Raw genomic sequence first — 20,874 nt, 5'->3', positions numbered from 1 at the left:
CAAGTCTTTTTTTTTTTTTTTTTTCGCTTTGAAAATGCCAGCCAAGAAAGTTTTAACGAGTGTCAGGTTAGCAGATGCTTCGAGAAGATAAGCGTAGAAGAAACGTATTAATAAATATTTACCGGCCTTACCTTTCAAGAATCTCCTATAGGTCTAAGTGATAGAGCATCTTGACTAGTAACCAGAAGATCATAGGTTAGACTAGCACTCTGATTATTTCTTCCGAGCCACCCGTGTCATTGACTGAATAAACATCTTTAAATCAACACCATCACATTCAGTCTATCATTGCGTGTAAGCACACATCGACATTCTAGTCCTAGCAGTACATGTATGCAGGATGTTTGTCACATGAACCTACGTTTAGTGGCCTTAGCTCCCAAGAATCAGCTCCTCTAGCTTAGTGGTAACCAGAGGATTTGGACTAATAACCAGTAGGTCATATAGGTTCGATTACTATTGGGAGTGCTAGGATTTTTTTTTTCCTGCGATTCACCTAGGTCATTGACTAATAATTTTCTTTAAAAATAATTTCCAAGGTCCATACAAAGTAAAGGTTCGTATAGTTCCGTATAGTTCCTTATTTTACGCCGATGACCCGTAACAAATTATAGAGACCTTAATTAAGATCGAGGTTTGGTCACTTTACCGCGGCCGTCAAACTGAGGTTTGCGGTTAACGGTTTTACGTTAGCCGTTTGCCCATATTTGGCACTTAAGATTCGCGGGTGGTAGCTCGCGGCTGCCATGTTTGTTTTCATTCATCCACTTACTTCTATTTTAGCTGAGAAATTGTCTTCAAAATTACGTTTTTTGAAACAAAAGTTGATATAACCAATAAGCAAAAGTCGTATTTCTTCTCAAACATGGGATTGTGATGTTTTAGGATGCAAAAAACCTTGCGGTAAATCACTTACCTCTGGAGCGTGGTCTAGCCGTACAAATGTGAACCTCAAACCGCAATCCTGACTTATTGACGTTCGTGGTTCGTGGGAAATGGCGAAAAACCTCAATCTTAAGGTCTCTAATAATCGCACTGGAAAGTCTGAGGCCTACCGTAACGGTGCGCTCGTACATTTTATTATATAGACACGAGTGTTTTACTTGAAAATATATCACTCGTAAAATTCATAAAAACTACATCCGAGGCCCAAGTGGTTCATTTTCCATAATCTCACCCGTGAGTTTATCGATGACGTAATTTCGGTAATTTCCCTCTATCTTTTTGTCTATATAATAAAAAGAACATTACACGGCGGCTTGAAGATATGAATTTTATTTTCTCGTGGCAAAAACAATATTTTACTCACTCGCTGCCCTCGTTCGTAAAATATTGTTTTGCCACTCGAAAACAAAATTCATATCTTCGCGCCACCGTGTAAAATCCTCTATTTACACTCCATGCTCCATAAATCAGCGTTCCGTTTTACGGATATTTATATACAAGGAACGGGAAAATATAACTCGCTGATACTCAGGCTAAGGAACGGAAAGAAGTCGAAACGCGCATTGGAGGTCACACCTGGAAATGAACTCGGAACCTTAGGCAAAGAAGGCCGAACCCTAACCAATTGTGCTGATCCTGTTTATTCAGGCCATGCAAACCAAGATGACAATCTCTAATAATTACGTTATGTAATCCAAGACTGATGATGGCTTTATGCAATTCTTTGCTCGGGTTTTAAAGTCATCGTCCATGGCATCCATGGCATGCAAACTGAGCCCGTGCATTAGAAGTCAGTTTTGGATAGAAGTTCTGGAATAAGACGGGGGTGCTAATTAAGCCACTGTCCCAAAGCCCAAAATAAACAATAGTGTACCACTACCTAATCAAATAGTAAATTTCAGGAGGGTTCAGTTTCTGAATAATTTCCTACTTAGTTTGGGACAATACGGCTGAGTGAACTCTGTACTAGCCTATCATTTGGCAAGGGAGACGTAGAATTGATATCATATATGTTGTAAGGAAACAGAAAGTCCATAATTAAAAAAGACAATGAAAAGTTCAGCTAATGCTTTCACTTTTACTACATTATTTTGAACTACTTGCAAGCTTCATTTGTACGTGTCCACAAACTAATACAATAGAAAATGAGCTGCATTATGTGTGTAGACTATCTCAAACATTTCTTCTAATCAACAGCGTTTTTTTTTTTAATGCTTGTCAGTTAAGCATGATGAAGAAAGGCCAAGTCCTTCTTTCACTTGGTACACACAGCGCAAGTCAACTCTCGACCTGAAACATATGGACCACACGGCAAATGACTTCCACACATCCCTTCAACAAAGTACAGCAAGGCACCATTCGTGTTCGCCTGGGTTCCAGGGACGTATTCCGCGTTTCTGTCAATACAGACGAATTCCTTTTGACTCTTGTGGGTGTAATGTTCAGTCATCAGGTACCCATGATACTCCTCGGTCCATCCGGATGGACAATCATTTCGTGCGGGCATCATTAGCATTGAGCCACGTGACTCGACATAGCAGACGGCACAAGCTGCATTGTGGTCTTGGAGGGTTTTGTCAAAAGGGTTGAACGACAGTTCGTACTCAGTGCCATACATCAATCCTCCGTGCTGAGCGCCATCTTTGTACCGATCGTACTTTGGAACCTTTGGAAGGCAAAGATAGTTCGCTGCGCCTCCAGAGTGAGTGTAATGCTCTCCACCCATGATTCCTAATAAGAAGCAAAAAATAACCATGATTCCAGAACTAACTTCTCCTTAAAAATTCTTTGCGTGAGAATTCGATTTGCACTAGATTATGCCTGATCGAGCAAAGGTAGCAAACGATGTCTGATAAGTTAACTAATTATAAGAGAAAACATGGAGACATGCAAAAAGTAATTTAGATTACTTGGTGCGCGTTCACGGAGAAAACATCAGTTTTAAATCCGTTAGCAAACAGAATTGAAGTAACCGATAAAAGCGCAGTTTATTTATCCATCTGAAATAGCCGGTGATGGCCACCAAAAAAATTGAATTGAACTCCTCCGCCTGTACAAAATATCATCCTCATGCTTTATTGGGTCCAGGTCTTCCAAACTAAAAAATTCTAAAACAGACAGCCAAAAAAATACTTTAATCTTAATAAATAATTCAGTATATACTTGTCATACAGAATTTCTTACCACCGCCCTATATAGAAAAGGATATCAATTTATAAGTAAATCACACTCGTAAACCAGACATCATGCAAAATTGCTATCTTACGTATGATAAACTAATTCGATGAATTAATTAGATTGAAGTTATAGATGAGTAGACGATCAAATATATGCAGTCGTCCACCCTTACCACTGTACACGGTCGTAGCATCTCCAGAGCACTTGGTTTTTCCCCAGCGAACGTATTTAACCCCAGACAGTCCCTTTCCCTTCTCTCCTGGTGGTCCGGGGGGACCCTGAGGGCCAATAGCTCCAGTGCTACCTACTGGTCCTAATGAACACGAAAAAGATGAATAGTTCTTATGCCTAAATCGTGGAGCCAAAAAGATAATTCTGCGTTACGAACTCTAAGGGATATTTCATAAATAACGCATTTCACAGCGTTGCTAGCAGGAGGCAAGACAATACTTGACTAGAATCATTTTTACTCAAAATTAGTTGAGAAAATAATTCTTAATTGAAATATATTGGTTTCTCTTTCCAAAGACAAACCTTATGAGGAGTGTTGAAAATATTATTTTCGTTAGCGTTTCTAAAGATTTTCTGAGGGAGCCTGTCACAAGACCTTCCCCGTCAACCGGAAATGAAGACTTTCCCTTTTAATTTTATATGCCTTGACGCTATAAAATGTGTATTACTTAGTTTCTTTACACTTGTAGAGGCAATTTCACTGAAAATTTGGACAAAACCACTGTTCAGGAATGTAAAATGTGCACTTCCTGTTAACGTGGGTCGCTCAAAAAAGCCTTTGCTTAAGTTCCCTACTAGCTCTGCCCAACGGATCATACCTTTTGGTCCCGCGAGTCCTCGAGGTCCCTTAGGACCCTCTCTTCCGTCTCTACCGTCCCTTCCTGGAGGAACAAAAGACGTTTGAAGGGTTATTCAGCATTGAAATAAGCATGGCTATCATATCCTGAATTAAATCTCGTACCCAGTTGATGAAGCCGAAGGCGAGATCTGGTCAAACCCGTTTTCTACACGTGATCGCCTGTCAAGAATGTGCAGACGATGAAAGAGCGCATGGTAGACTTATAAATCCGATTATAACTCCCTAAAATCGCGACCGTTTTTCGACGTGTTAAACAACGAATATGATAGAGCCGTTCCTTTTTCTCTAACAAAACGTGGTAGAAAGCACTTCTTATTAAGTATGAACTAACTAATTTGTTGTTGCAGTTTTTGTTCTATGTAACATCAAATTCAACGTGACAGTCATATGGATCGAGTTGGAAACATATTACTATTTTTACTTATTATTACAGAACTGGCAAAGCTAATTAACTAACTGTTCAATCTGCAGTTGAAAAATAATAAACTAACCGGCAGGGCCTGATTTCCCAGGTGGACCGGGAGGTCCAGGTAATCCATCTCTTCCATCTCGACCTAAAAATTCAAGCGAAACAAGTATTCAACCTTAGATGCATACAAATAGACGGATCTAGACCTCGCTGCTCAACGTTTCTGCTCAACAAATAAGACAAGCACAATGCGCTTACAGACAACTGCTCTTTAAAGGCGCTATTTCACGCTATTTGCTATCTCTTTAAAAGCTAGTAGGACTTTTTTGGCAGCTATTGAATTCTAAAAATAATGGCCCAGGTTTGTTAATTAAGACTACATTGAGGCATTGAAACTGTTTCCTGTCATTTTTCGGTGCGGCTGATAAGGATGGACATACATGGGCTAATTAACAATTATTTAACCAGTGCGCTTTGGATATGAGTTGGCTAAAAGCCAACGAGGCGCGTAGCACCGAGTTGGCTGTAATCATCTCATATCCAACAATCGCGAGTGGAATAATTGTTTTATTAAAAACGCCCTCAAAAAAAATATCGAGAATTCTTCCAGACTTTATTTGTAAAAAAACCGGATTTTCAGCTTGTTTTTAATTTTGAGCAGACGCGTAGAGTTGGTGTTAAGAAGTCCGTGATCAGTTGTTAGAGAACCTTGATTTTCCCATACATTTTCAATTCTGTAATTCGACAGTATCAAATAAAATTACAGAAAATGTATCGGGAAAATCAAGGTTTTCTAAAACTGATCACGTACTTCTTTGCACTTCAGATTTAGTGTATTATTTCAGTTGAACACGTAAGTTACCCTTTTCAAAGAGAAAGGATCAAATATATGAACTCAGGAAGAATTAGCTGGCTTTGAATTCCAATACAAATCTTTGAGTTTCCTGCCATCTTACCCTGATTACCCGGCATGATGCAACTATGAGCGTGAACTCTTCTGTTGTTTTTCACGCTTTCTGTCACGCCATTTTCCACCATGCTTTGATCACGTGCTGTAATGAAGCCCGAGCGGGGTACATTACCTAATGTATCACGATCGGAATACATTTGATTTTAGTCAAGGCCATGTGACCAAGAATCAGCCAATTGCTGTCTCTGTTTAGTTGAGTGAAAGTCTAGGAATATCGCAATGGCTCATATACCATGATGGCTAAGCCAATCAGAGCTCTAGAATTACATTATCCAATGATTCAGTTTTTAATAAAACAGCAACATCCGCGTGATGTATAGCCCCTTTAATACTAAGTATGGCAGCAAAAGATGCCAAAAAACGAAAAGATGTAACTGTGGGGGGATCATGACAGCCTAGCAAAACCGCTTAAGCCTTGGGGCTTTGACCAAGCGACCACTGACCAACGAGATATTCACAGATAAACCCAAGTGCAGAATGGAATCCCTTTGCCATGTGCAGGTTATAGTAACAGTGAGGGCTTACCTGTAAGCATACCTTACTCATGTAGAAACCTAGCTTTGCGTACCGTCAACTACAATACCAGTAATTTATACGGTACAATAATAAGTTGGTTTCTTGTCAAACTGTTACCTGATCTTAAAGCAATTGCACTCCTATGATTGATTAAGTCCTTAGATTTAACCATATTGGAGGTTCTGAGACTAGGTGGCTTCCAGTGCTTAATATCAACCAATGCACAACTGTTTTGACCCACCCTCTACCAATTCAACAGCACCTCTCTTCAAAATACACCCTCCCCCGGCCTTACTCACTGATAAGTAATAACCCTTGTATTTACTGCTGACCTCGTAATAGAGAACGGCATCTTTCGCCAACCGTTTTGTTGAAGTCATGTAATCTGAAAAAGTCAAATGCAAACATTCTTTAATTTAAAATGGAAAGACAAATTTGTCATTTACCGCCGTGAAACTTACAAGAAACTACTTACTTAATTTATGCACATTTCATATTTACAGAACATTTACAAAAGTTTTGTCTCTTTATAAAAATTGATCAACTTAAAGGGGCTATGTCACCCAACACGCATGCGCGAGCCAATGAAAACAAACTTGAAAAAGTCGGCCAGACTTTTTCAAGTTGTGTCGGAGATTTTGGAAGGCTGTTTTTATCTGTCTAAATCTCAGCCATCGTTCGATTGTTAGCGAAGTTTTGTATTAAGAATCGTTCTATGGTGATTACAGAATAATTTTTTGGCGTTATTTTGAAATTGTTTGCCTGTGGAATGTTTTTACGTGGATTTACAGTGTCCTCTTATCAGCGGCCGTTGTAATGGCAGAGTTAATGACGGTTACTCCACAATGAGTGATCGAATCTTTGATGGAATCTTCCCTATAGTTCTCAGAACCTTTCTATTGAGGTATTTTAGAGGCTGCTGGCTCTTGGATTTTTCTTGTGCTCAAAGTATGTGCACATATAATGAAGCGGCTATCGAGTTGGCGGCGGCCGTTTTTTGTAAACGATTACAAGAGCATCAGGCCATGAGTTTCGTGACGAAACTAAACTCCTGGCGAAGGAAACATTATAAAATTCGGCTAGATTCCTTCCTGTATTTATCTGGATTCACGGCAAAGAAAAACACGACCGTTTGCTCGTCCAGATTGTTCTCAACGGACTTAGAGAGGCACCTTAGTACGAGTTAGATCCTGTAAATGCCATGTTTTTGAACTGTTTGTGTTCGAGCATATAGTTGGAAAATAGCAGAGTTTACTGTCCCTTTTATCAACGGACTGCTTATAGTGGAGTAGTATACCAATGATGCTTGGTTCTGTTTTTCTCGACGTCGCAGTGATTCGGCACGATCGAAAAATTTTGCGCGATAAATGTGTGTTTCCCTAAGATCAAAACAAAGACTTGATGTCTCTTGTTCTCTCAGCATCTAAATTATAAAATCACTAGCGACAGAAAAGTCTAATTGTTAATGATTTGAAACAGTCTTGGTCTTTATCTTCGGTCTAGCGTCTTTTGTAACTCGTTTGTAAGATACAACTTCGATTTATTTTGTTGAATAAGACAATATGTTGTTGTTGAATATTTGTTTGCGCTCAATTTTTATGAACGGCATGCGTTTTTACTTCAAAACTACAAGTAAAATTGTCGTCACAATTTTATTCTTGATCTAGCATAACCAGAGAAGAAACGTTCCGTAAATTCTATCGAAAAGTATCCCTTATCTAAACCCATTTCGCTTGTTAACCTCTCTAAATTCGGAGCCTTGGACGTGACAGAGAGCATGGAGAAAGTCACGCGTTAAAAACAATAGAATTTTGACAGTTGAAAGTAATTTGCATAACCTCAGAGCGCATGCTCTCTAGCTGACATAGCCCCTTTAAACTCAAGGTTGAACTAGCGTCTATTCAGAATATAGTCTGCCATGATGACATGAATCAAGGGATTACTTAATATGTAAGCTTCTACTAAGTATTACAGTATAAATCTCTCTCACAGATACACGTTATTTAACTTACTTCTCTTCCAACATCTTTAATCGCTCCACCAGATCTTTCATATTTGTACTACCATTAGTGTCCATTTGTTGAACGGCGCTTTGTTCGAGCATGGCCTTGTTTTCAGCCGGACTTGTTTTCACAATGCCTGTTAGTACCAATATTATCGCGAAGGCTAAAGAAGCACGATTCCAAGGCATAGTCTTGAACCGCTTTTCATAGGACGTTTTCGTTTCATCCCCCATTTTCCGAGACTATAACGAGGTATCTCACCTGTGTGCAGACCTAGTAAATGTGAAATTTGACAGATTATGCAATTCATAGTACATATATTTAACACACAGAGGAAAACCAAACAAACAAACAAACAAACAAACAAACCAGTAAGTAACACTGGGACTGCTTTTACCTGTTTTACCACCTATTTTACGAGGTCACACTAGAAATTGCGAAAACATAATATTTTCGCTTGTTTTTCTCGCTCAATGCAAAATCTCAAAATATACCTCAATAGAATTTTGAGAACTTTACTGCCAAATAGACCTCTTCCGTAAAAAGTGGCAGTTGTAAAAACTAAGAGTACTACCGTTGCTTTTTTTGAGTCATTCTTCTCCTCCTTTCTTCCTCCTCGCTCTTTCTTTTTCTCCTCTTTTAATTTCCTTCGCTGGTTTGATTTTCGAGCTTATTGGGTGCACAAAAAACCCCTGCTTTTTGGACTCTTTTTGCTCAAATTAAGGGCTGCAAATTTCTTTAGGTTCGTTTTCAAACAATCGGCTGGATATGAATGCGGAGTCATTTATTCCCCACATGATTTCAATATTGGAGATCCAAGTTTCGAGATACGTCAGGGCCACTCACATTTCTTGCTTGTTGTTGTTGTTTTTTGTCGTTGTTTCGTTTTTTTTTTTTTATTTTCCAGATGCGACATCCGAGATGACAATGCCTAGTCACCAATTTTCTGTGACATGAGAATTTAAGCAGAGTGATTTGGTAGAAGAAATCAAGTTTCCAAAAGCAGTCTTGGAGTTTTCATCAAATTTCCATGGCCAAGTTTCTCGCCACCGGTCCGGTTTCATCCTCTCAGTATTTACCATTTGATTTAGGCCCCGGCGCGTCCACTCCGGCAAGCAAATCTGCAACTTTTTTGAATCCGCTCTCCAGAGATCCGGTATGCATCCGGAATCGTGTGGACGCTAGATCCGGATATTTCTTATCCGGTGACGTAACAAGATCGAGCCGAGTTCTTAACCGTAAAAGGCAGAGTGGAAATTTCGGGCGCTTTGCGACGCATGCTCTGTTGCCAATATTCCCAGAAGAGTCCTAGGTACTATATTGAATCCGAATACGTGTCGGATTCGTGTGGACGGTCAAATTCCATTTGAATACGGACGGAATTTGAATGTGAACGTAGAAAATTTTGAATCCGGAAAGAAAAAGTTCCGCATTAAAAAAATATCCGAATACGTGTGGACGGGGCCTTAGGGTGGCTCAATAGGGTTTTTGAGGGTCAGTACCTCCAATGTTTGAGCATTAACTACGTCGCTATTAACAAGGATTTGGAGAAATTACCACCACAGCTGTATTAGATGAAGATGAAATATTGTTATCATCAGTGTAACAATGACATCGGAGTTTTCACAGCAACGAAATGAGTCGCCATTACTTATTTTACTTGCAGCCGTCATTCCCTACACTGTGAACTCTTCTTCCAAAATCGTTCAGGTGAGCTTTTTCCTCCAATAAATCTCTAAGAGCGTTATCGAGATGTTATTTGATGAAGTGTTTATGGTTAAAAACTTAGCAATCCTGATGTTCGGCCGTTATCGGGAGAAATTGAAGCGCTTTCAGTCGAAGTCGTTTCAGTCTTTTTAAAAATGTGTGTGAAAGATCATGGAGAAAACTCTAACCCATTGCCACGACTTGTAGAGACGTGGTTTTATGAGTAGTGGTCAAATTCCTCTGATGTTAAAAGTTAACTGAGGAACTTTTGCTGAAATTTGGGTTTTGCTAGCTCAAGGAGAAACAAGAAGCGTTAAACTGTTTTTATCAGTACCTAGGAATCTTTAACTAGACCTGCAGAATTACGTAATCACTCAGATTAATATCTTTGGTTAAGGTAACAGCTTTTATCTGTCTCAGATATCTTTGGGAAAATATAAAACAAACAAATTTTACAGGAATCTTAACTTTGTAAATGTAAGTATGGCATGGGTCGCACTTGGGAAAAGTTTTCATCTTTGCCGGCTAAAAAACGACAAAAATTCGAAACCGCAACCGGAAAAGAAAACTTTTAGTCCAACCGAGGAGGGTCGCATTAGTGGGAGTTAATAGTTTTTACTCTGACACATTGAGAACTTAAGAACGCCAGATACCAGAAATCATTTTTCTCTTCTTCGTCCGAACCTTTGTCGAAGGATCTTTTTCCTCCATTCTCAGTTTCAGGAGGATGGGACAGATAAAGAAGACCAGAAAGTGCTTGGATGCGAATAGTGCATTTGGCTTGGAGAATAACAAGCCTGTGAAGTGTTTGCTTGTGTAGACGGGAACTGGTTCGCCTTCAATAGAGCTAGTTCCCGTAAAAACCTTAAAATAGCGAAGGTTTATAAGCGAGTGAAGTCCTTGCCTGTAGAGAGTTTTCGAAAAAAACTTGAAATGGCGAAGGATAGCCGAGTAGAAGCCTCTTCGCGAAGGTCTGAAAATTCGACCGCGTTTATTTTCACGAGGAGCCGCAAGCAGTAAAATTTCTGTCCCGTAATTTAATCAGTTAAATCATCAAAGTTGACAGGCCTTTCTGATGATCAAAGCGACCGTTCGGTTTACCATTTACACCTTCAGTGCGAAGACTGTCACGGGAACATTAACACCTTCAGGATAATTGCTTACCATAACAGTGGTAGGTCGCGTGCGTCTGGTCGGTTTAGAAGAACGTGATCGTGACTGTTGTTTTCATTCAATGACTGTGCGCGTTGATATGCCAACGTTCAAAACAGACTGCAACATTAAATTTTTGTTATAAAAGCAAAGGAGCTGCTGAGTAGAAACTAAACCGTCCCAGACTTAATCCGTTTCATTCGTGTACTTTCATTTTGATGGGGTCTGTATGATGATTTTACTTCTGCCTTCTAATCAGGCACGTAAACAACATTGAGATAAAACATTTCATTTTACTTTTGTGGAGTAAATTCATCTTAAAAAAGTTAAACTAGTGGACCACTTTCTCCGCGTACTTGTAAAAATAGGCATTTAATATGTCGCGCTACAGTGTGAAAATCTTCTTTTCGTGGATTAGATTTCAGTATACATATTGTTAATCTTTGTTTCGCGCCAGAATAAATTAGTTTGCGCGCAAAAAATCAGAAGGTCCCACTTCGAATCCACCTTCTGGAGATACGCCGGCATGGTAGCTGGAATACATTACCGAGGCGAAGATCTGGCATTTTTTCCTCCTCGTCTTTGTTTCCCCGAGATGTTTGTTTATATTTGTAGTGAGAATGCTGTGCATATCGGTGAATTTTACTTCAGTCAAGCGGCGTCAGTTCCCGCGGCTTGCTACTCATCATAAAGAAGAGTGCCGGAATCGCTTTGTTCGCCTTTAACAGATTTGTTGTCGAATGCAAGGTAAAAGAACGGACTACTGTAAGGTAAGAATTGAAGTTTAAATTTGTTTCCCGGCGAAAAATAGTGCATACAACTCGTGAAACCCGTGAGTATTACCTCTGTTTAATATACCGAATGTCATGCGATGACTCATCGCTTTTACGATGGATAAGACGGATACAAACAATAATTTCTTTCGCAAAGTTTAGTATAATTTACTTAATATGGAGATCATAGATTTTTCGTTATATATGCTCCATTTCTTGGCTTATTCCAGCTACGTGCGAAAAATTAGATGACAATGTTTGTGTGCTATAATTATACTGATAATTTCTTGCACCTTGAAACTCATGAAAGCCAAACTTGTTTAACCCTAGCAAAAAACTCTTTTAATGGAGGAACTCAACCTGATAGTTGCACTAAAATCTAATAATTGTTACTGCATTTGCTTTCTGTAACCTCGTGGGTAGAACATACCTGATGGTTACATTAATAATAATCACTGCATTTGCTCTCTGTAACCTCGTGGGTAGAACATACCTGAAGGTTACGTTAATATAATCATTACACTTTCTCTTTGTAACCTCGTGGGTAGAACATACCTGATGAGGGCCTCCCAGGGGTTTTAGGGAACAAGGGAACATCGCCATTTACTTTTAGGGAACAAGGGATATTTCAAAATAACTTTTAGGGAACAAGGGAACTGTTGAGGGATATTCGGGAACAAGGGAACATTGACTTTCGACCATTTTCTAACTTTTGGAGAGATTTCCATTAACTGTTTATGAAGACATTTCCGACGTTTCTGTAATTTCACGCATTTCCGACGACTAAGCCTGGCGACTAATCTTCACAAGTGAACTGGTGACGACTGAGGACGAGTTTAGAACGCGTGGGAACTTACGTGGGAACCTTGGGAGAGACTCCGTTGGGTGGACCGCCATTTTTATGGTAATTTTCTCTTTGGTGTTCCATGTCTAGAAACGCTAACCATTTATTAATAAATGGCAACGGAAACAGAAGGAATTCAAGCTCAATCTGCGGATATATCAGACACAACGGTAATTGTACCGGTTACCGGTGCAATTTATCACAATGGAAATGAAAAGCCCACAGAAAGATGGTGTTTTGAACTCGGTATGAGGACTGTTTCAGATAAAGATTTTACGTCAGTTTTAAGCCGCTTGCAGAAAGGATTTGGCATCAAGGAGAAATGTGCAATGCTAAAAATCGTTAAGTTCAAAATTCAGCTGTCTTCAAAAGACTTTCGGCCAAAACTACCTGAGTGGCCTAAAGGACGAATTTCCGTTTGTAATATTCCTTGCTAGAATTAAGAGGCCATATGATATTTTAACTCCTTAGAGTTTTTATCCGCTAATTGTACAAGTTGGAGTCGTGAGGAGCTTGAAAAGGTTAATACCCACTTGAAAATGGGGACAATTATATTACTGAAGAAAAACCTGTCTTTCCTTCGGGCTGGTAACCAATTAATTAAAAGACAAAGAAGAGAGTTTAACTTAAATGCAATATGACGACCAAAGACAACCCAGGAACTCTCCCGATTAATCTATATGCGGTGGGCCCACCAGATGTCCAGCCACTTGATTTAACCAAATTAGAAGACCACCATTCAGTGCAACAAATGCCACAGAAAGAAGTGACAGAGTTTCTGTACACGTCTAATCAGATAGTCTGTGTTAAGCATGACAATGGGTGCCCTGAAAACACCTTGGTTCTCGCCTGCCTACAGGAGAATGTTAAAGTTGGCATAAAAAAAGTGATGGCCAAAATTTTTGTTCAAGATCCTTTTAACCCAATATGCTTTTCGGAAAATTCAGAGAAATACATTGAGGTAGATAGCATTATTTGTATCTTGACGACCTACAAACATAATCAAGATGTTTTGGAACTTAAGGAGGAAGAGCTGATCCTACTTCAGGATAAAATTCAACAGACAAGTGATGTCCTCACTCTTACAAAGGCGACAGAAATATTCTGCTGATGAACCAGAGGTGATGCGGCATTCATCAAGGAGACGAAAGAGGCGTTTTGCTGAGGATTATCTCTACTATGACTAACGAGGTAAAACTTACGAAAATACTGACCATCGAAAACTGAAATATGATTGAAATTCTGGGGAACATTAATTAATATTTCTGGGGATCAAGGGAACATGCAACAGAATTTCTGGGAACAGGGGAACTTGATGAAAGTGAATTTCAGGGAACATCTTAATTTATTTTTGGGGAACAAGGGAAAAACTCCAATTTTTTCTAGGGAACAAGGGAACATGTACCCCCCCCCCCCCCCCCTCCCTGATGGTTACATTTATAATAATCACTGCATTTGCTCTCTGTAACCTCGTGGGTAGAACATACCTGAAGGTTACGTTAATATAATCATTACACTTTCTCTTTGTAACCTCGTGGGTAGAACATACCTGATGGTTACATTAACAATAATCACTGCATTTGGCTCTCCGTAACCTCGTGGGTGGAATATACCTGACGGTTACATTTAATAATAATCACTGCATTTGCTCTCTGTAACCTTGTGGGTAGAACATACCTGAAGGTTACGTTAATAATAATCATTGCACTTTCTCTTTGTAACCTCGTGGGTAGAACATACCTGATGGTTACATTAATAATAATCACTGCATTTACTCTCTGTAACCTCGTGGGTAGAACATACCTGAAGGTTACGTTAATAATTATCATTGTACATTAACAATAATAATTACTGCATTTGCTGTCCGTAACTTCGTGAGTAGAGAAAACCTGATGGTTACATTAATAATAATCATTGCATTTTCTCTTTGTAACCTCGTGGGAAAAAAATTAATGCCTCTCTCCTGGAAATTTTGCCCTGTCCTTTGAGCATAGCGATCTTTGGGTAGCGAATTCACGAAAACAGGTAAAACGCTTTTTTTAACAACAGCACTTATATTATTTGGCTTTTTGAGGGAGGTTGAACATTAATGGAATAGAATATAAAAAAAGCTCATAAAGCGGAAAAAGTTATCTTTACAAAATGCGCCTTGACAATGTCAAGGAGTAAAATAAGCTGAAGTTTTGTAGTTATAGCCCGAAGAAAACTTATTCCCGCATGAAAAGCAGCTCTGATTCCTTTCTCTTAACTAGAAGAGATGCATATCCCTGTGAACCAGTTTTTTAACCAGGAGCGATTCCCACTCACTTCTGATACTTTGTTGACACGAGTTCCTATTTCAACATATGTCTAATTCAAGCTTAGCCGCGTGATAGCTCTTCATTAGCGAAAAGGTCCAAGTGATATTTTGATTGACGTGTTGTTTAGGATCCTGAGGTTTTTTAACACCTTTTCTCTAGCTTAACTGGCGAAGATATTCTAGGAATTTGCCCTTCAATTCCAAATTCTTTGATGTGCCGCCAGATGCCGTGCAAAAATATCACCGCTTGCGGCTCCTCGTGATTGATCGTGTTTCAAACGGATCACGTTCATAACAAGGCGCTGACAGTCACCGTTGTGATTCCTATTGTTTAGCTCGAGTTTTCCAAAATCTGCCTGCCCCACCCAAGCACTACGGCGTCTTTGATGTTTCTACCGCAAGGTAAACAAATTCTCCCAAAAATTTGCCAAGTGCGACCCATGCCTATTTAATCTGACCGAGCCCATTCGTTAAAAATTGATTTTATGGCTTTAGACTCACTGAACGATTCGTAACTTTACTGAGCAACGCCTAGCTTAGAATTTGGAAAATTTAAATCTCGTGAAGCTAACGTAGGCCTGGAATTTTTTTTCCTGACGGAACGGCCTAGCTGCTTTTCTGTTGCTAAAAGCAGATATTACATCACTCACGACCTTTTAACGCTAGAAAAAGACGACTGGGTAAATTGTATTTTTTACAAAGCATTTAATACTTCCTGAGGCAAACGTAAACTGATTCAGGTAGGAAATTTATCTAAATAACCGTCCAAAGCAATTTCAAACTAAAATTTGAAGAAACTATGATATTTTTTAAATTTTTCCCCAAATGTGCACGTACGCGAATTTTTTCCCGCCATATTTTTCGTGCCCATTTTGTAGGTTTTCTATTTTCGTTTCTGTGGCGTTTTCTTTTGTTTTCTCTACTCTTTCACGAAAATGAAGGCGTACACTGTCTGTGCTAGAGCTCGGCAACTATTTTTTTGGTACTCTGTCCATTTAGTTAAAGAAATTGTCAAATTGTTGAAGAAGTCTGAACGATGAGAGAACAAGTGGTCAAAAGTAAGGACCTTACAAGACAAACCAAGGAGTAGATGGCTGGTTTTTTTACAAACTGTGTGAAAGTTGTTATCAAAAAAGCTGTAAGTATATGCGTAATAATTTAACAAGACGGCAAGGTAAAAAGAAAACTTCAACTTCACAATACCAAAGTTTCGAGCACAGCGGTATGGAGATATGTGACCAACAAAGGTTGAAAAGCCTTGAAGAGAAAAAAGGCGGTGCACACTTCATGCAGGCATGGTATCAGAAGAATTTGCAAACTTTCTACCAAAGGACGACCGGCCGGTAAACTCACGTGATGCGAACCCTCTAGTAACCATCTGGATTATCGTTGATGATACAACATACAAAGATCCAGCCCGTGTAACACTGGACTAGCTAAGACAGCGACCACACTTCACCTGGAAAATTGTGAATTTAGACACGCTATGGGAGCTCGTACATTCTATACCTCACCGCTTACAAAATGTCAGAAATCATAAAGGAAGACATTCTCGTTGCTAATATTTCAGTTAGTCAATGTTAAATGAATAATGAATAACATGCTTAGGTTTACCAAAGTTATCTTTAATAATCAGTGAAATTTAAGTGAAGAAATAATCGGAACGAACTTTTGAAACATCCTGTATATCCAAACTTTAAATTAACACCAATTGCAAATAAGGCCTTTGAACCATTGGGTCAAAACAGCTTTATCCTAAAGGAAATGTTTTTAGAAATAACATATTGAGTAAAAGTAATGTTATGACAGCCGGTTATCTGGAACGCTTACGTGATAATAATATCTGCATTTAAATTATAAACAATTGGCTGTCAGTTAACCCATTCCCAGCAAAGGCAGGGTCCTTTGTTTTTTCGTTGCTAGTTCCCTTTGCTCTAAGAGGCTTTTCACTGGAGCCTTCTTGGATGAGCCTTTACAAAGGCTTCGCATATTAATTTCGTCTACCTCGAATCTCTCGGAGTAGTACTTTGCGATCACTGTGAGATCAGAGAATCGCTCTTTGGGCATTTTTGACCTAGAGCAGGTCTTGATTCATTTCATTAGTGAAAACGATCACTCAGCTTCTCAGCTTGTGATCGGTTGGGTACAGGCAATGATCAGAAGGCGATAGATGTTTGGAAAAGCATCTTCCACCAAGTGCTAATAAAAGGTTGTTTGGAAGCTTTCTATCCGTTGACTGTTGGAGTGTTTTCGATCTACGTACTTCATTTCCACTAAGGGATTTGAGAAATGGAATGTCTTTCTCCCATAACAGAATGCCTTCTACTTCATCATCCTGTTGCAGTGCCTTTTTCACGTAATCGATGGCACAAGACAAAGCAAATGGCGGGCGTGGCGATCTCCTAAAGAAAATCGATCTTGCATTTGGATGATTAAAGTGCCAAGAAGAGGAGTAGCTACAGTCCTCTTGTGATGATCGATTGGACTGGAACTTATATCATAACTTATAATATTATTTTGGGTATGAAAAAGGGGTCGACATGGGTAGCCAGACAAGTTTGACTGACTTCCCAAAGGGGGAGGGGGGGTTGCAGCCCCCTCTACCCTCCCCCCGGATCCGCCTCTGATCATTGAGAATGTATTGAACCAAGAGAGGAGAGGATATGAAAATTAAGGGGGTCAATTCTGACATAAAATGAATTTAAGGGTTTTAGATGACATTTTATAGAATTATTCGTCGTCCAAAAAGTTATCAGAATCTGAAATTTTCTCAGAAAAAAATCTCGTAAAGTTAAGCCAGTGTCTAAATTGCTTACCTGTTTTTCTTTTCAGACTTTTTTTTCTTAGTTTCAGATCTGACTCAAAGTCTTCTCAGTTTTTAACGCCTGAAACACTGAGACAGGGCTTCTTATCGCAACTGGCAGCTTAACTTAAATGAAAAACACTTTAAGTTGTTTTCGTCATTCATGGAGCAAAAAACTAAGTAAACTTACGTTAGAAAGAAATAATAATTACGATCTTTTAAATCTTGTGCTAATACAGCTTTATCTATTAAAGGTTAATTTGTTGATAATGGTTAGGTAAGGTATCGGCCATTGATTAAACAATGAACATTTTAGCATGAGTCATGTTTTAACAGGCGGTTATCTTGAACTTATACACATAGAAGTTCCATGGAGATTTTTTTAACGACCTCCTCCCATTTCTCAAAAGACTGACTCTTTCTTTTAAAGTTTTTTCTCGCCCTAATACTCTCAGAGATTTTTCATCACAAACTCCGGGACAAAGGGAGAAACGCAGTTCAAAGAAATGAATTTCGGAAAAGTGACATCAAGCAAGAGAGAAAAAAGAAGCCTGATTTCCTTGCGAGATTTACAAACCAATACACCAGGGGCACCCAACGAGAATGTAGCTCAAAAACACTGAAACATAGCATTGTTTAACGTATTGTCGTATTTAAACGGCAGAGATCGGTAGATATAGGCATATTTTTATCCCCTAAAAATTTTTCATCTGTTCGGATTTCCAAGCTGAAAGTCCAGTGATCCGAAAATTATAGGGATCAAAACTTACCTTTTCGAAAATTTCAGCCAGAAAAAGGCTCCCGAAAACTCTAGGTGACCTTTTCAGGGTAAAAATCCGTTAAAAATGGGCAATTATACCATTAATCTTTTTTTAGACGTTCGAAAATCCTAGGAGAAGAAGGCAAGCAAGAAATTTTACAACAAATGTTCCGAAAATTCTAGATCTCAAATCGTCTTCCGAACGGATTTTTCCCGGAAAGCTCTTGCTATAGATATGGGAGGTCACTGATACATAGAAGAAGATTCACAGGCCATTATTCATAAATAACAAAACAAAGGAGTCATGACTTTTCAAAACATGGAAAAATTAAAAAGCAAAATATAGGCCTAATTTTTATGCTTAATCACGATCACAGAATAGCAACTCTCATTTACGTTTGTAATTGTCAAACCTACGTAAACAATTACAAAACTTATCGAATGAAGGCGTTCAAATTAATTTAGTTTGTTTAGTTTTTTGGCTGTAATTTTCTTTCTCTTTTGCTTTCAAAATTTCAAAATTCTAGGAAAGCTCAACCCTATTTTGATCGGGATCCTTTCAAGGTCCTCCCCCAGATAGCAGCAAATAGTGTTTCAAAAAAATAATAATAAGCAAAATTAGCACATTTGATAAACGGAGGATGGCGGATGTCCAAATAAAGAAAATTAGGGGATGAAATAACACTATGTTCAAAATCATACTCTACAAAAATCGTAACCTTTTTTTTTTTTGTAAAGTTGATTTCAGTTCAGTAGGGGTTCAACCACTAAATGTAGCCATGTGATGTTAACATGACGTCATATTAATATGCTATTGCTTCATTTCACAATTACACTGTATTCTTTAAAAACGAGGGAGGATAGTGGCCAAAATATTGACTTAAAACGCGATTCAGAGAGGTAAATTTTCTTAACGCCAAGATTGATCGAGATTGAAAATAATAATTGTTTTTCGTATAGTATGTACACACGAATTGATCTCAATGGATTCAGAAAGAAAACCGTTAACAAGGATTAGCTTAATTAACGGTCAATTCGTGCGAGAAAACATGTGCATGTAGCGGTAAATAGTGCATGCGCAGAAATCAGACTAGCCTGCGAGTAAGCTAAGCTATCCATTTGGGGGGTCGCGAGAATTCCCAAGAGAGCCGCACTCGAAAGGAGACGCGAGGACGAGGGGTGGGGAAACAGTTTCCCCACTTTTCATTTTGGGCAAACTTGCGAACGGTCAAAATGGCAAACGGAAGGAACGCGGTCAGATTTAGTATCGTAATATGTTTTGCTGGAAACCCCCTCTCAGCCTACTGGACCTACTGATTTGCATCGAGAAAGGCAAAAAGGCGATTACCGTTTTATATTAACAAAACAATAACTGTGCACGCGCATTAGACAGTGCTACAAGTTGACCTCTTGGCGATCGGAGGGAGCCTTTTTTGGCCGCGAAGCGGCCGACCGCGAGCGACGAAGTCGCGAGAGGTCCCGCGCCATATGAAATCCGACGAAGGACTTTTTGAAAGTCTACACGTGCATCACCCTTTGTTGTACATTTCTTAGCCGTCGTTGCGAGACTGCGATATGAAAGTTTCTAATTTCATGCTCCCACTTTATGGAGTCACGGATAAACACAGCACAATACTTCTTTTTCTTTTCCTTAACTTAGATACGGTCCTTTCGGATTCAACCTAAGAAAATTTCGCCAACATTTGACAAAATGAATGAAACAGTTTGTAACAGTGCGAATTCATTTCTTAATTTCAAGTGACGTTTTCAGTTTGTTGTCATCCAGAAATTTTGCTACTGTGGCACCGTCACATAACGACTTCTCCTCTCTTGGGAGAAGGCAAGAGTTTTTGTCCCTATTAGATATTTTCATAGTGTGCCAGAAGTCCAAAGACTTTCTAACGCTATAATTGCCTTTGTCAATGATGAAGGTGTTGTCAAAATCAATATCATGGTTGTGGGACCAAGCATGATTGGCGATCCTGGAGTCTTTAGCTGCTGTTTTTACATTATTTACGTGTTTTTTCCTTTTAGGGAATGATCCAGCTGTTTCCCAGTAGCTCCATGAACAGCAATTATTCCTCCAGCGCACTAAGCCAACGAGGCAGCAATAAGTTGGCTATAACCAACTCGTAGTAGTCTGAAATGTCATTCGTCCCTTCCCTCACCTCCCAACGGGCGGCCCGTATGGGGGGGGGGGGGGGAGGGGAGAGGGGGTAGGGCGAAGACTGACCGATAAAATTTCAGACTAACTACTTATATTGGATGTGCTCTACATCTAAAATAAACGCGGACAATGTGAACACGAAGAACCGAAATTGCTGTGAATTTGGATCATTAGTGCAGTTACAAACTAGAATTCCCTAGGTCGCCGGACGCCTGACGCCGGACAGAACGCTTAAATTAACTAATTAAAAAAGAGACGGTGAAAAATTTTCAATGCTTTCATGTTACCTTTATTTCAGTGTGTTACATGCATTAATTGTGCTGCATTTGCATGTGTCTACCGATTGAAGCAAATGGAAATGAGCTTCATTATATGTCTACAGCATCTGAACTACTTCCTCAAATTAACAGCTTTTTTTTTTTTTTTTTTTTTCCCAATGCTCGTGTTGAAATACAATGAGGGCCATTCTTTCTCCTC

General features: G+C 39.2%; 2 protein-coding genes across 2 annotated transcripts in view; both read right to left on the bottom strand.

Moving 5' to 3' along the window:
* Nucleotides 1-17,599, bottom strand: part of LOC140928369 (uncharacterized) — a 26,957-nt gene extending 9,358 nt beyond the window's left edge. Inside the window, exons 1-5 of the mRNA XM_073378110.1 lie at nt 17,484-17,599; nt 7,902-8,165; nt 6,222-6,274; nt 4,486-4,548; nt 3,954-4,016 (exon numbers count right to left, since the gene is read on the bottom strand). Of these exons, the coding sequence (XP_073234211.1) occupies nt 3,954-4,016; nt 4,486-4,548; nt 6,222-6,274; nt 7,902-8,125 (403 nt within the window). The 5' untranslated portion in view covers nt 8,126-8,165; nt 17,484-17,599. The remainder of the gene's footprint in view (nt 1-3,953; nt 4,017-4,485; nt 4,549-6,221; nt 6,275-7,901; nt 8,166-17,483) is intronic.
* LOC140928193 (uncharacterized) lies at nt 2,132-3,539 on the bottom strand. The gene is made up of 3 exons (XM_073377906.1): nt 3,536-3,539; nt 3,296-3,436; nt 2,132-2,676 (listed from the first exon to the last, which is right to left on the bottom strand). Exons 1-3 carry the CDS (start codon nt 3,537-3,539, stop codon nt 2,201-2,203), a joined length of 621 nt encoding a protein of 206 aa, XP_073234007.1. The 3' UTR covers nt 2,132-2,200.
* Nucleotides 17,600-20,874: the final 3,275 nt, after the last annotated feature.

This window comes from Porites lutea, chromosome 2 (assembly GCF_958299795.1).
Source record: "Porites lutea chromosome 2, jaPorLute2.1, whole genome shotgun sequence".
Taxonomy (NCBI): domain Eukaryota; kingdom Metazoa; phylum Cnidaria; class Anthozoa; order Scleractinia; family Poritidae; genus Porites; species Porites lutea.
This window is presented reverse-complemented; position numbering and strand designations above follow the sequence as displayed.